Genomic DNA, 16,247 nt, shown 5'->3' with positions numbered 1-16,247 from the left:
CTGCCATGAACATTGGTGTACAGATTTTTTGTGGTGTTTCTCTTGGTATATACCTAGGAGTGGAATTGCTGTGTCATATGGTAACTCTGACTTTTTGAGGAACTGCCAGGTTGTTTTAATTACCTGTGCCATTTTACATTCCCACCAGTAACGTGTGAGGGTCCCAGTTTCTCCACATCCTTGCCAGCACTCGTCACTGTCTTTTTTTATTATAGCCATCCTAGCTGGTGTGATTTGGCATCTCACTGTTGTTTTGATTTGCATTTCTCTAATGACTAGTGATGTTGAGCATCTTTTCATGTGCTTATTCCAGTAATTTTTTAATGTAAAATATGATCCTTTCCCATTCCCTATTTCTCTCCTTCTGAATGCAAAATAAAATAAAAAAAGAACAGTTTGAGAAGTATGAAAAGACTATATACAATAGTGTGGTCAGAAGATGTTCCAGGGGTCCTAACTTTTTACTTGTCTTTGGACTTTGAAATTTATAATGTTTTAATATTTGTTTATTTAACACAGATGGTATGCTGTAGCTTATTTGTGCTACCATATACTTAACTGAAACGTTAATTTAAAGAGATGGATCTAAAAAGCATTTGACAAGCTTTTAGCTACATTTAAGTTTAGTTGTTTCACTGAATGTACTAGGTGATTATAAAAATTAGGTTTCTCATCATACATCAGTACTTCACCTAATATCTATGCAAGCCATTTTCCCAACACAGGTAATAGAACTAAGTTATTTAAATGAGCATTTTTAGATGCTGTCTTAGTTTGCTGTTATGTGGGCCATATTGTCTATTACGGTAAATAGTTGCCTGTAATTATCTATTGACCACTAATACTTTCATCTTAGTTCAGAGGGCCAGAATTATACCAGGCTTACATTAAACGCTAGAATAGCTTAGGGTTATCATGAGTCAAAACAGAACTATATTTACACAAAACCTTTATTCATTGTACTGCTGATTTAAAAATTAACTATGGATTTGGCTGTCCATATCGTGTGACTGATCAGTTTGGGCGTGTTTCGGTGGGTAAGCTGTTCTGTGTTCATTTTTTAGGTGCTGATGTTGCTAATGTCTGTAATGAAGCTGCGTTGATTGCTGCAAGGCATCTGTCAGATTCCATAAATCAGAAACACTTTGAACAGGCAATTGAGCGAGTGATTGGTGGTAAGAAAACTGAACATAACTCAAGTGGAAAGGCTGATAAAATGAATTTGAGGCCAGGGATTTCTCTGTTTGGGCAAGAACTAGAAGCAAAGAAAGTGCATCCACTCAGCCCTGGGGCTCACCATACTTGTGCTCTCTTGATGTCATGGCCCCTCCCATGCCTCCCCTCCCTCTCCTCCTCCTTCCCCCCACCGTCCCCTGCCACCTGCCCTCTGCATGGAGGTCTATGGTGCTGGGTTAGTTTGAGGTGGAAGCTCACGAATGCTTTACTTGCACAGGCAGCCAGCAGTGAGGTGTCTACCCATGAATTATACCAATCAAGTTTCTTAAAAAGCTCACAACCTTCCTGTTTACAAAAGTTTCATCACATGAGTTAGAGGTGCTCTGTGCTAGATACAGGTGATGGGTGTAAAATATCTGTAACAGCTGGGCACGGTGGTTCACGCCTGTAATCCCAGCACTTTAGGAGGCCGAGGCGGGCAGATCACAAGGTCAGGAGTTTGAGACCAGCCTGGCTAACATAGTGAAACCCCATCTCTACTAAAAATACAAAGATTAGCCAGGCGTGGTGGTATGTACTTGAAGTCTCAGCTACTTGGGAGGCTGAGGCAGGAGAATCACTTGAACCCGGGAGGCAGAGGTTGTGGTGAGCCGAGATCGCGCCACTGCACTCCAGCCTGGGCAACAGAGTGAGACTCTGTCTCAAAAAAAAAAATAATAATAATAAATAAAATAAAATAAAATAGCTGTAACAGGCATAGAGCTGGAAGTGCTTCCTCAGTCAGCATAGGGGGAGCGCACACAGCACGTTTTCTTAGCATTCCATAGGGCTTCTGATTTAATCCCCAAAGGCAAGTAGCAATTCAAGTACTCGGGCATTCAAAGGAGGGGGAAGCCCTGCGCCAGGCAGAGTTCCACAGAATAGGAGGGGTGTGCCCCAGGCTCAGGATGAAACGGGTGTGGCGTGGAAGTGGCCTGGCTGATGGACTTGAGGCAGTCTACCCTGTGTTGAGGGAGAGTAAACTGGTCAGTTTTGGAAAGTCTTGAATGTTAAGCTCAAAGGCTTTTAAAATTTTGTCCTATGGCCAGTGTTGAATTAAGGTGGGTTTTTTTGTTTTGTTTTGTTTTTTGTTTTTTGAGACAGAGTCTCATTCTGTCACCCAGGCTGGGGTGCAGTGGCACAATCTCGGCTCACTGCAACCTCTGCCTCCAGGGTTCAAATAAACAGCCTTCCGAGTAGCTGCTATTTACAGGTGCCTGCCACCACGCCCGGCTAATTTTTGTATTTTTAGTAGAGATGGGGTTTCACTATGTTGGCCAGGCTGGTCTTGAACTCCTTTTTTTTTTTTTTTTTTTTGAGACAGAGTCTTGTCCTGTCCCCTAGGCTGGAGTGCAGTGGCTTGATCTTGGCTCACTGCAACCTCCACCTTCCAAGTTCAAGCAATTCTTCTGCCTCAGCCTCCCAAACAGCTGGGATTACAGGTGCGTGCCACCACGCCTGGCTAATTTTTGTATTTTTAGTAGAGATGGGGTTTCACCATGTTGGCCAGGCTGGTCTCGAACTCCTGACCTCAGGTGATCTGCCTGCCTCCGCCTCCCAAAGTGCTGGGATTAAGGCGTGAGCCACTGAGTAACATAATGATCAGTGGTATTTTAGGAGAATGAATCAGGCTTTGAAGAGAAGGGAAGCATCTGGAGGCAGAGAACCTTGCAGTCATCACTGTGAGCACCGTTAGCCCACAGCTTAGCAGGGGGGAGCACCAGTGACAGCCGTAAAAAAAATGAGGACAGACTGAGAGACCGCAGGAGCATAGGGCGCTTGCAGAGGGAGCTGGCTCGTGGAGAATGAGCTGTCCTGCATGTGAGCCGGGGCAGGGTATGCGTGTGCGACTTGGGAACGGGCAGTTGTGGTCCCAGGGTGTGCCAGGTGGAGTGAGGTGGGCGTTTGGGGACACTTGGAGCCACCTTCCTGGGAGAGAGGGAGTTGCAGAGGAAATGTTACCCAGTGCCCACATTTGGTAAGAGGAGAGAAAGGTGAGTCAGCAAGGTCACCAGTGCTCATGGTGTACCACAAGCACTGAAGGTGAATCAGCAGACAAGCGAGGAAGATGTGCTGATAACGGGGACCTGTAGGCTGGAGGAGACAGGAGATGAGGCGCCGGCCGTAGGGCAAGGCACAGGGGTGTGGAGGACGAAGAGGAACTTTGGATTTGGCAGTGAGCGTGTTAGGGTGACTTTTGACAGTTCATCTGCGTAGAGGGTACAAAACCAGACGAGTGGGGCTTCCAGTGAAGACAGAGGCTGGTAGAGCAATGTGGTTTGCTGGGGATAGGTGCCCAGTAAACAATGAATTGTTGAATGAATGAATGAATCACCAGACCTCTTCTTTTATAAATTTGTTACTGAAAAGATAAACCTCAGATGATAAGAGTTGTGAATGGGGCCGGGTGCGGTGGCGTAAGCCTGTAATCCCAGCACTTTGGGAGGCCGAGGCAGGTGGATCACGAGGTCAGGAGATCAAGACCATCCTGGCTAACACGGTGAAACCCCGTCTCTACTAAAAATACAAAAAAGTAGCCGGGCGTGGTGGCGGGCGCCTGTAGTCCCAGCTACTCGGGAGGCTGAGGCAGGAGAATGACGTGAACCCGGGAGGCGGAGCTTGCAGTGAACCGAGATCACGCCACTGCACTCCAGCCTGGGAGACAGAGCAAGACTCCGTCTCAAAAAAAAAAAAAGAGTTGTGAATGGAATGAAGCAAAATATAATAATTCACTGTAGAGACAGGTGAAAACTGTGTATTTATGCCTTTTTTTAGGTTAAGGAGAAGTGATCAGAGAGGGCGGGGCAGGGCAGGCAGCCACCCAGCCGCAGGTTTTGCTCTGAGGCAGCTACTGGCCCGGCAGGCAGTGTTGTGTAGTGAGATAGGCACTGAGAAAATGAATGACTCCTGAGGTGAACTGTGGGGAAAGGCTTCTTTGCTTTTACAGATAAGCCAGAAGTGTTCATCGGCAGACAGACTTAACTCCTGTTTTGTAACTTCCTGCCCTGTGGCATATGCTTGTCTTGGGTTGTGTCATTGGGAACACAGCTTTTGTTTTTGTCTTCCAGTCTCCTTAACATCAGCTGAGAAATTCTCAGGTGGATTACCATGAACACGGCAAAACTACTTTTGCCACTGTGTGATGATTTGTTTTAGTACAAATAGCGCAGTTAGTTTTTACAGCACAGAGGTACGGAGTGAGGGGCAGAGCCCACCTTGATCCAGGCCAGAGAAGAATCACGCTCAGACTGGAGTCCGGTCAGCACTGTGGTGGATGCGGGCTGCAGCACGGGTCTTGTGGGCCCTGTGTCATTGGTGTTTGCCCTCTGGGTCTGCTCTGCCACTTCTGTGGCTCGCTCTGAGCCATAGGGCTGGCTGGTTAGGTGAGGGTGCGCCAGCATCAGCCTGGCTGGCTCCACATAGGTAGCTCCGGGTCTTGAACTGGCTCCCTGCTTTCTCAGACTCTCTTCTGCCTTCCAGCAGAACAGACAACAGGTAGTGTCTTATGGCAGGCATCTTCGTGTGCCCAGTATTTGATAATTCTGAATACCTAGACTATGCAATGAGGACCTTTCCAGAGTTTTGGTTTCTGTAATTTTGCGTGTTTTAAAATGACCTTAATGCTGAATTTTATTTTGCATTTCTATTTGTTTCCCAAAACACAGGGTGTGTGGCTTAAAAGTGAGAGAGTTAGGGTGAAAGCAGGCCTGGGGATGGGGGAGTGAGTGCATTTTTGCTGTAGTTGTATTTTGAACTTGACCTTTTGCTTTTATTCTGACCTTGATTGGGGATTCTATTTAATTTTTTTTTTTAATTTTAATTTAATTTTTTTTTTTTTGAGATGGATTCTCACTCTGTAGCCCAGGCTGGAGTGCAGTGGCATGATCTCAGTTCACTGCAACCTCCGCCTCCTGGGTTCAAGTGATTCTCCTGCCCCATCCTCCCTAGTAGCTGGGAGTACAGGCGCTCACCACGACGCCTGGCTAATTTTGTATTTTTAGTAGAGACGGGGTTTCACCATGTTGGCCAGGCTGGTCTCAAACTCCTCACCTCAAGTGATCGGCCCACCTCGGCCTCCCAAAGTGCTGGGATTACAGGCATGAGCCACTGTGCCTGGCCTTGATTAGGAATTTTTGGATTGTGATAGGCAGCTCAGTCTCCAAACCCCATTTTAGGTAAGGCAATGTATAGCACTGTATAACTGTCTTTTAATGTCAGTGTCACTAAAACAATGGCTTGGGTTTTTTTGTTTTTATTTTGTTAGGCTTAGAGAAGAAAACGCAGGTTCTGCAGCCTGAGGAGAAGAAGACTGTGGCATACCACGAAGCAGGCCATGCGGTTGCCGGCTGGTATCTGGAGCATGCAGACCCACTTTTAAAGGTGAAGCAGGGTAGCTGCACTAGGCAGCCAGTGCATGCGTGAGGAGATGCTTGCTGCAGTCACTCAAGAAGCAAGCTACACTCCCGCAAAGGAGAAAGAAACAAGGCTTTAGCCAAAACTTCTGGTAACTTCTGGTAACCATAGTTGCACAAACCATCCCATAGATAAATATAAAATTTGGACGGAAAATTATTTAAAGGGACCACAGAGTGTCCAAAAGCAGGCGAGAGCTGGAGGAGAGTTTGCTCCTATAAAGCAGCAGCTGCAGTGGGTTTGAACTGGGAGCCTGTGGCTTTCTTGCCAAAGGGTTTTTCATAATCTCCACACTACAGTGGTATGAGACATAGTCTTTATTATCCTGAGGTGGTAGAGGAGATAGTCCAGGACTTGAAGAATACTGGAAATTTAACAGGAAAATCCCAGAAGCAAGAAAACTACCAAGGGGTGAGGCCCGAATCTGAGTAGGAACTGCCCAAATCCCAGGCCGACCACTAAACTACACATGCACAGTGGCGATCCCAGAGAACCTGGCAAAAGAGTAAGCAGAGACCAAAGAGAAATCTACCCCTGAAAGACAGGGGGAACCACGTGAGATTTTTAAGTTTTCTGCTTTTCAACTGAGGCATTTCCTGAACTGCTGCAGCACAGATGACAGAAAGCAGCTGCCTCCCTGCCTTGAGATGGGTATCAGGGCTGCTGGGACTTAAGGCAGGCCAGGGGTGTGGGGGTCCCCTGAAGCAAGGGAACCATAGAGAAGACAACATTAGAGTGTCCATAAAACATCCTAAGGAACCCACAGAGAAGCCACTAGAACTAATAAGTAAAGTTAGCAAGGTTGAAGAATTCAAGGTCAGTATACAAAGACCAATTGTATTTCTGTGTATTAGCAATAAACAATTGGAAAATGAAATTTTAAAAATTCAATTTCATTAGCAATTTCAGTAGCATCTAAAAACTTAAATATGGAGGAATAAATTTAAGAAAATATTTGTAGGACATGCACATTGATAACAAGACCTAAATAAAAATAGAGGTAGACTTTGCTCATGGAGTGTTACGTCAGTTTCTCCCCAAACTAATTGATAATTTCAGTGCAATCTCTGGTAATTATAGCAGATTTTTTTTTTGTAGAAATTGAGAAGCTGAATCTAAAACCAATATGGAAATACAAATGAGTAAGCGTAGCCAAAACAGTGTAAGTTACTCACCCCAGTATTAAGACTGTGCAGCTACAGCGATGAGAGTGTAGTGCTGGTAAGAGGATTGGCACCCAGGCCAGTGGGGTGGAATGGAGCCTGGAAAGTGAACCACAAACTTTTGGTTCACAGAGGTACCAGGATAATTCAAGAGGGAGGAACTGTCTTATCTACAGGTGGTTCTGGCAACAGAGTATTCACAGGAAAAATGGTGAACAGTAACCCTTGCATCATATGCAAAAAATTATTTGAAATAGGTCATAAAAACTAAAACCATCAAACTTCTAGGAGGAAATACAGGTAAAAATCTTTGTGTCCTTGATTATGCAAAAATTTCTTGGGACACAAAAAGCATGAGCCACAAAAGAAAAAGTTGATAAGTGGGATCTCATCAAAATTTCAGACTCTCTTTCTTTGAAAGACAGTTAAGAAAATAAAAAGGCAAGCCACATCCTCCGAAAATACTTGCAGTACATATATAGGACAAAGGACTTATATCTAGAACCTATAAAGAACTCTTAGAACTCAATAATAAGAAAACAACCCAGTAAAACAATGGGTGAAAGATTTAAACATGCATTTCCCAGAAGGTATGCGAGTGGGCATTAAGCACACACAGGGTATAATTATTTATCAGGGACATGCAAATTCACGCATAATGAGCTACCTGTTCATACTTGCTAGAATGGTTAAAATGAAAAAGAGACAGTCTTTATTGTTGATAAGGATACAGAGCAGTTGAAACACTCACACGTTGTTGATAGGAATGTAAAATGGGGCCGGGTGCAGTGGCTCACGCTTGTAATCCCAGCACTTTGGGAGGCCGAGGCGGGCAGATCACTTGAGGTTAGTTTGAGACGAGCCTGGCTAACATGGTGAAACCTGTCTCTACTAAAAATAGAAAAATTAGCCAGACATGGTGGTGAACGCCTATAGTCCCAGCTACTCGGGAGACTGAGGCAGGAGAATCACTGGAGACAGGGAGGATCACTTGAACCCAAGAGGCGGAGGCTGCAGTGAGCAGCAATCGCGCCACTGCACTCCAGCCTGGGGGACAGAATGAGCCTCTGCCAAAAACAAAAAAAGGGAATGTAAAATGGTACCATTGTTTTGGAAAACAGTTTGGCAGTTTCTTATAAAGGTAGACGAACACTTCCATGTGACCAAACAATTCAACTCTTATTTCCCCAAGAGAAACAAAAACCTATGTCCATGCAAAGACTGTTACTACTTTATGTATAATATCAATAAACTGAAAATAACCCTGACTTCCATCAAGAATGAAATGGATATTTGGTATGTTTGTAGCAGTGGAGTGCACAGCAGTAAAAATGAATGATTATTAATACACACAGCTGTATCTGTGGATCTCAAAAACGGAAAGAGACCAAACAATGAAGTATGTGCTATACAATTTCATTTATTTGCGATTCTAGAAGCTAAACTAATCCGTAGGGACAGAAGGCATGTCTGTGGTTGCCTGGGGTTGGGTGTGGAGGGAAAGACTCTCTACCAGTGGGTACAAGGGAACTTTCTGGGCATGATGAGAATATTCTGTATCTTCATTGTGGCTTGACATTATGTTTGTCAAAACTCATTGAACTCTGCACTTCAGATGGGTGCATTTTACCATATATGTCATCTCTCAATAAACTGAATTTTTTTAAAATTAAAGGAATTTACTTAATTGCAAAAGAGGACTGGAAAGGAAAGGCTGCCAAGCATCTTGGCCTGCTGTACCCCTCTTCCTTCAAAGGAGGGTGTGGCCACGTCCGACAGCAGAGTTGAATGAAGCCTGCACGCTTGCACAGCATCAGAACTGTCAGAATGTCAAGATGGAATACTTTCAATTGAGTTTTACAAAACAAGAAATTTGCTGGGTGTAGTGGCGCATGCCTGTAATCCTAGCACTTTGGGAGGCCAAGGTGGGGGAATTGCTTGTAGTCAGGAGTTTAAGACCATCCCGAGCAGCAAAGTGAGACCCTGTTTTTACTTAAAAAAAAAAAAAAAAAAAGCTGTTTAGAATTCTAAGGTGTAGCTGGGTGTGGTGGCTCATGCGTGTAATCCCAGCAGTTTGGGAGGCTGAGGCAGGAGGATCACGAGCTCAGGCGTTCGAGACCAGCCTGACCAACATGGTGAAACCCCTTCTCTACTAAAAATAAAAAATTAGCCAGGCCTGGTGGTGGGCACCTATAATCCGAGCTACTCAGGAGGCTGAGGCAGGAGAATCACTTGAACCCGGGAGGTGGAGGTTGCAGTGAGTTGAGATCGCGCCACTGCACTCCAGCCTGGGTGACAGAGCGAGACTCCATCTCAATCTCAAGAAAAAAACACTCCAAGGTGAACTTATCCTGAGAGAAAATACTCCTCCTGAGCAGTCACTGCTAGATCACATCCCACCAGGGCTGATGGACTGTGCGGCTGTTGTGCTTTAGTCAATGAGTTTATCTGTTTATACACAGATGTTTTGATCAAGTCTTCATCTGTAGTAGGATCTTCAACACTGTTTTCTACTTACCAGGTATCCATCATCCCACGTGGCAAAGGACTAGGTTATGCTCAGTATTTACCAAAAGAACAATACCTCTATACCAAAGAGCAGCTCTTGGATAGGATGTGTATGACTTTAGGTGGTCGAGTCTCTGAAGAAATCTTCTTTGGAAGAATTACAACTGGTGCTCAAGATGACTTGAGAAAAGTAACTCAGAGTGCATACGCCCAAGTGAGTATATGAAAGAGTGCGTTTCCTCCTCATGTGTTCATATTTGCACGAGAAATTGACATTCCATGAATGGCTCTTAAACAATATAGTTGTTGCTTCACTGTTTTAGGCTTTTTAGGCAAGGATTATCTCTTAAAAGAAGTAAAGCAATTAAAACTTACGAAGAGAAACTTTATTTTTTTGAGACACAGTCTCCCTCTGTTGCCCAGGCTGGAGTGGAGTGCAGTGGCTTTATCTTGGCTCACTGCAACCTCTGCCTCCCGGGTTCAAGCGATTCTCCTGCCTCAGCCTCCTGAGTAGCTGGGATTACAGTCGTGAGCCACCACATGTGGCTAATTTTTTTTTTTTTTTTTTGGAGACTGAGTCTCGCGCTCTTGCCCAGGCTGGAGTGCAGTGGCACGATCTTGGCTCACTGCAAGCTCCACCTCCCGGGTTCACACCATTCTCCTGCCTCAGCCTCCCGCGGAGCTGGGATTACAGGCACCCGCCACCACGCCCGGCTGATTTTTTTGTATTTTTAGTAGAGACAGGGTTTCACCGTGTTAGCCAGGTTGGTCTTAATCTCCTGACCTCGTGATCTGCCAGCCTCCCAAAGTGCTGGGATTACAGGCGTGAGCCACTGCGCCCAGCTTTTTATTTTTTTGATACGGAGTTTTGCTCTTGTTGCCCAGGCTGGAGTGCAATGGTGCAATCTCGGCTCACCACAACCTCCGCCTCCTGGGTTCAAGCAATTCTCCTGCCTCAGCTTCTTGAGTAGCTGGGATTACATTCATGTGCCACCACGCCTGGCTAGTTTTGTATTTTTAGTAGAGACAGGGTTTCTCCATATTGGTCAGGCTGGTCTTGAACTCCAAGCCTCAGGTGATCCGCCCGCCTCGGCCTCTCAAAGCGCTGGGATTACAGGCATGAGCCACTGTGCTTGGCTGAGAAACCTTTTTTTTTTGAGACGGAGTCTCGGTCGCCCAGGCTGGAGTGCAGTGGCACCATCTGGGCGCACTGCAAGCTCCGCCTCCCAGGTTCACGCCATTCTCCTGCCCCAGCCTCCCAAGTAGTGGCCGCCACCACGCCTGGCTAATTTTTTGTATCTTTAGTAGAGGCGGGCATTTCACTGTGTTAGCCAGGATGGTCTCATCTCCTGACCTTGTGATCTGCCCGCCTTGGCCTCCCAAAGTGCTGGGATTACAGGCATGAGCCACCGTGCCCGGCCCCAAGAAACCTTTTTTTAGTACAGTATTTAAAGTTTATTTCAGGCTGGGTGTGGTGGCTTTGATATGTATTTTTTTTCCTAGCACCTCATTGAAGCTTTTCTAGTTCTGATTTAAGTAGATCTTTCATATCATATGTCATTTCCCTGACTTTTTTTAGCCTGTTTTGAAATAAGAAGATATGGATTTCCTCTGTAATATTGACACGTCTTTTCATCCCACTTATCTCTGGAGACACTATTCAGCTTGTTTTTTTCTTACAATAACTTTATAAGGGATTTTTCTATTGCCTATTTTTACCTGAAATTTGTTTTGCTGCTCTCTTAGGTGGGAGGAGGTCCCGGAGCTTTTCTGACTGTGTTCATGAAATGTTAGGAATGTGGTTTCCTACCTTCCAAGCATCCCTGGCTGTTTTTGATCCCTACTCTTATCTGGGCCTTCTCTTTTTTCCAGTCAGTTTGGGTCTTACTTGCAGAAGCCTCCTTCTTTGTGGTGCTGGTTAGTTTTGGGGGCTTATGGGTCCAGACTGGATCAGCATCTTCAGACTCCCCTGGGCCCCATGGAGTCAGTGAACGGGGAAATGCAGTTGCCCTTCTGGTCTCACGTGTTCTCAGCGTGAGTGGCATGCCATCCTTCCTGGGAAGAACCTGTTGGCAGCTGGGGATTCTTGTTTCTTCAGGTCTATCAGATGCTTCTTGCTTCTTCTCTACCTTCTCTTGTACAGATAGTAATATCAGGCCAGGCATGGTGGCTCATACCTGCAATCCCAGCACTTTGGGAAGGTGAAGTGGGAGGATAATTTGAGCCCAGGAGGTCAGCGCTGCAGTGAGCTATGATCATGCACTGCATTCCAGCCTGGGTGACAGAACAAGACCCTGTCTCAAAACAAAAACAAAAAGAAACCGAGTAGTGGCTGGGCTCACACCTGTAATCCCAGCACTTCAGGAGGCTGAAGCGGGCAGATCACCTGAGGTCAGGAGTTCAAGACCAGCCTGGCCAACGTGACAAAAACCCATCTCTACTAAAAATACAAAAATTAGCCAGGAGTGGTGGCAGGTGCCTATAATCCCAGCTGCTTGGGAGGCTGAGGCACGAGGATCGCTTGAACTCGGGATGTGGAGGTTGCAGTGAGCCAAGATGGTGCCACTGCACTATAGCCTGGGCAACAGACCAAGACTCTGTCTAAAAAAAAAAAAAAAAAAAGAGAGAAGCCAGGTAGTAATATCATACAGTTGGGATTTGCATCCTAACTTTGTTGTAGGTGTTATGCCTGGGCTTCTGGCTCTGTGTTTCTAGTTGTGAGTTTAAAGCACTGTGCTGCTGCTGCTGTTGCTGGCTACACAGAGCACCCTTGTGCACTTTAGCTGGCTCCGGGCTGCTGTGTAGATTTTGTCTGGTTAAAGAGCAATCATATGTTACCACCACTAATTATGTATTTTTCAGATTGTTCAGTTTGGCATGAATGAAAAGGTTGGACAAATCTCCTTTGACCTCCCACGTCAGGGGGACATGGTATTGGAGAAACCTTACAGTGAAGCCACTGCAAGATTGATAGATGATGAAGTACGAATACTTATTAATGATGCTTATAAAAGAACAGTAGCTCTTCTCACAGAAAAGAAAGCTGACGTGGAGAAGGTAGGTGCCAGTTGTAGGAATAATTCTTTACAGTTTTGCAAAAAAAAAGATTGAAGTGATAGATGGACTGTTTTAGTTGGTGTGTAGACTGCAGAATTCCCTCTCTCTGGCTCACCCATGGCTCCATTCGTTCTGATGTTTCGTTGTCTGCTCTGTCTTCATGGGGGGGTTGCAATGTGGTGAGCAGAAGTTGACACTGTCCCGGCTCCTGTGGCTCTTAGGAATATGACTGAATGATTAATGAAGTCTGTCAATAAGCACAAAGTAAACAAATCAGGACTCTCCCTCACTAGATAGTTCATAGTACTCCTAATGAGAAGGATGATTGCCTGGTTTACCATTGTGTTTCATCTCTAAAATGAATAGGTAGTGAAAGATGAAAGGGCAAGTAAAAGAAGCAGCTGAACTGTTAAGTAGGAAATTGGTACGTCAAAGTTACCTTGCTTGTGGCTTGCTCATGAACTTCCACAAGAAAGCATTGTGTTTGTCTTTGTTGTACCTCATTTGATAGCACCTACAAAAGGAAGGGACCCTTTCTGAACTCAGTGGATTTCTTGCATTTGGTAACTTCTTAATTTTCCAGAGTCCATGTGAAAAAAATTAGAATTAAAAAAATCTTTGAATATTCTATACTGTAATGAGAAAAACACAAATGTAAGAGCCTTTTATAAGGGATTGACACAAATGCCTAATAGATTTATTTTGCCTGCTGCCCAGATACAGCCAGTTTCTCAAGACAGGGGAATTGCAGTAGAGAAGGAGCTTAATTCATGCAGAGCTGGCTGAATGGCAGCCTGGAGTTTTATTATTACTCAAATCAGTCTCCTTGGAGACCAGGGTTTTTCAAGGATAGTTTGGCAGGTAAGGGCCAGGGAGTGGGGAATGCTGGCTGGTTGGTTGGGGCAGAGGTGAAATCATAGGGCATGGAAGCTATCCTCCTGTGCTGAGTCAGTTTCTGAGTGGGGCCACAGGACCAGTTGGTAAGTCCAGGTGGAGCCATTGGTTGTCAGAAATGCAAAAAGCTGAAAAGCTATCTCAAAAGGCCAAGCCTAAGTTTTACAGTAGAGATGTTATCTGTAGGAGTACTTGGGGAAGTTGCAAATCTGACCTCCAGAATAATGGCTGGTAATTATTTAACCATGCCTACATCTTAGTAGAATTCAGGCTCCTCTTATCCTCCTAACTAGGTGGCCTTTCTTTAGTTTTACAAGGGCGGTTTAGTTTTGGGGAAGTGCTATTATCATTTAAACTATAAATTCCTCCCGAAGTTAGCTTGGCCCGCACCCAGGAACCAGCGAGGACAGTGTGTGAGGCTAGAAGCAAGATGGAGTCAGCCATGCCAAATTTCTCTTGCTGTTATAATTTTGCAAAGGCAGCTTCACTAAGATGATGCTGTTCAATCAGCAAGTCTTCAAGAAGCCGACTATAACCCCTATGTTAGACGATTCAGAAGAATCCATGCTGTCAGTGCACAAAAGTGTGCAGTGAAATGAGTGAGCGCCAGCATCCCCAAAACACTGGAAAGCATGCAGCAGGGCTCTGCAGAAGGAAAGGCCAGCATGGGCAGAGTGGTCCAGGAAGGCTCTGCAGGAGATAGGGCCGAGGTACCCAGAAGGATGAGCAGGTCATAGAGCTGAAGGAAGGGGAAGGAAGATTGTGCGGCGTGGAGCCCGGGGGCAGCCCTGAGCCTGCTGCAGTTGCAGGTGGTGGACCCTGTAGACCCAAGAGTGGCTGAGACAGATCTCTGTCAGCTTAGAGGTTTGTTTTGTCAAGGTTGAGGATGTACCCAGGGAAAAAGAAACACCAGTTACAGGGGATCTGTGGTCCCTGCTTTTTCCAGAGAGAGCTTCGAGGGCTTGACTATTTAAAGGGGAAAGAGTGGCAGGAAGAGAAGGAGGAAGGGGAAAAAGGGGAGGGTAGGTGGTGAGATGAGTGGTCGCATTCTTGGTGTTTGCCCACTGAATCCACATGTGACATGTGAAAGGAGGGGTAGAGGGATGTCAGTTACGCATGCATCTCTTGTTCAGTAAATCCTCATTTTACATGCAATAAGGTAAACATAGAGTAGAAGAAGGAGTCAAATACACATTTGTCTCAGGTTGGCAGAGGGATGATTTCTGGTCTGGTCTTTGTCCATTCCTGTGAGATAAGCTGTTAACTTACATTGTCAGGGTGAGATCCAGCAGAACTTTGTTTCAGGGTAAAGGTTTTAGGGCCCACAAGGAATTTCCTTGTGAGCAATGAGTGAGGGAGGCCACCTGGGGAGATAAATGGTTTCTGTCTTTGCAGCCATCTCTTTAGGAACAATAGGAAGGCAGCTCTTGTGCAACTCAGTTTCCAAGCTTAACTTTTCCCCTTGGCATAATGAGTTTAGGGTCCCGAGATTTTATTTTCCTTTCATAAGTCCCAGGCCCTCCAGAGCTAGGTAGAAAGTTGAGGCACACAGCTTTAGAAGTAGAAGTGATCTTAAAAATGATCTAACCCAGCCTCCTTATTTTGTAGTAGTTCTTAAAGGAGTCCTTAAAGAATCTTGAGCAGAAATGATGAAAAGATCATTTCAGGAGAGTGTGGCGGCAGCATGCCAGCTGGATTGGAACAGGAACACAGACCAGACCATCTTGGAAGCAGTGGGGGCATCTCAACACTCCTCAGGTGGTGCCTGCAGGGGTGGCCATGAAAATAAAAAGGCAAAGGCAGAGCTGGAAAACCAAGACTTCATAGAGAACAAAAGAGAAGAAAGCCCAAGAATGACTCCAAGGCATCCCTAGGCAGGGGGAGGAAAGGGAGTGATCAAGGGTTTGGTCTCAACACCCAAGAGGATTTGAGCAAGGCGCATTTGCAATCAGAATATGAACAGAGGTCAGGGCTGCCAGATAGCCAGGTGTTGAGCTGTGAAAGACAGGAACGCAGAAGAGCCCAGTCCAGATGAGCCCTCTGTGAGGCACTGAGGAGGTCTGCAGTGATGTGAGAATCTCCCCAGTTCTCCCACCCATCCAGTCTCAAAGTGTCTGTACTCACACGACTCACGCTGCACAACCAAGGTCTGTTTATTGAAAGGAGAATTGGGTTAGCATGGTGAGGCTCTTGAAACACTGGACAGCTTTGAAGTACTTTATGGTCCATCAGAGAAAATGAGCCACGTGCAGAATACTGCAGAACCAGCCAGGAGATAGGGAGGCTATGGAGAACAGAGGGGGCTAGGGCCTGTGCTCCTGAAACCATTGCCTTCCAGACTCTGCGAGGGCAGGGAGTGTGCACCTGAGGGCTTGCCAGCATTCACCCAACACCTGTGTACCAGGCACTGCCTGAGGGTTCCTTTCTGAAAACCCTGTGACCTCATGAGGTGGCTAACATTAGTGACCTCTTACATCAGTTTCAGGTGAAGAGGCTGTTACAGAGAGAGGTCAGGTAGCTTTGCTTAGGGTCATACAGTGGGTAAGCGGCACAGCCAGGGTCTGACCCAGGTGTCCTGCCTGCAGAGCCCTGGTCGTTCCCCTCTCCCTGAGCCTGTGTGGCCCTGTAAGGCAGCTGCGGAGCGCTGCCAAGCACTTGGTGGCCGCTGTGAATCGAGAACTGTTAAATGTCAAGTGCATGCTGGTTACTGAAGATTCAGCATGAAGAAAGGAATGTAAAAAAACCTTGATCATGTTTTGTATCGTCACGTGTTGAAATAATATTTTGGCCAAGCACTGTGGTACATGTCTATAATCCCAACACTTTGGGAGGCTGGGATTATAGTGGGTGGATCACTTGAGCCCAGGAATTCGAGACTAGCCTGGGCAACATGGTGAAACCCCATTTCTACTAAAAATATAAAAAATTAGCCCGGCATGGTGGTGTGCATCTGTAGTCCCAGCTACTTGGAGGCTGAGGTGGGAGGATCACCTGAGC

At 45.8% G+C, this 16,247-nt stretch overlaps 1 protein-coding gene across 1 annotated transcript in view; it reads left to right on the top strand.

The window, feature by feature from the left end:
* AFG3L2 (AFG3 like matrix AAA peptidase subunit 2) overlaps positions 1-16,247 on the top strand; it is a 21,047-nt gene that overhangs the window by 734 nt on the left and 4,066 nt on the right. The window contains exons 2-5 of the mRNA XM_058439694.1: positions 930-1,175; positions 5,480-5,595; positions 9,313-9,513; positions 12,162-12,356. Of these exons, the coding sequence (XP_058295677.1) occupies positions 930-1,175; positions 5,480-5,595; positions 9,313-9,513; positions 12,162-12,356 (758 nt within the window). The remainder of the gene's footprint in view (positions 1-929; positions 1,176-5,479; positions 5,596-9,312; positions 9,514-12,161; positions 12,357-16,247) is intronic.

The sequence above is a fragment of the Hylobates moloch genome, unplaced genomic scaffold (genome assembly GCF_009828535.3).
Source record: "Hylobates moloch isolate HMO894 unplaced genomic scaffold, HMol_V3 SCAFFOLD_5, whole genome shotgun sequence".
Classification (NCBI taxonomy): Eukaryota; Metazoa; Chordata; class Mammalia; order Primates; family Hylobatidae; genus Hylobates; species Hylobates moloch.
This window is presented reverse-complemented; position numbering and strand designations above follow the sequence as displayed.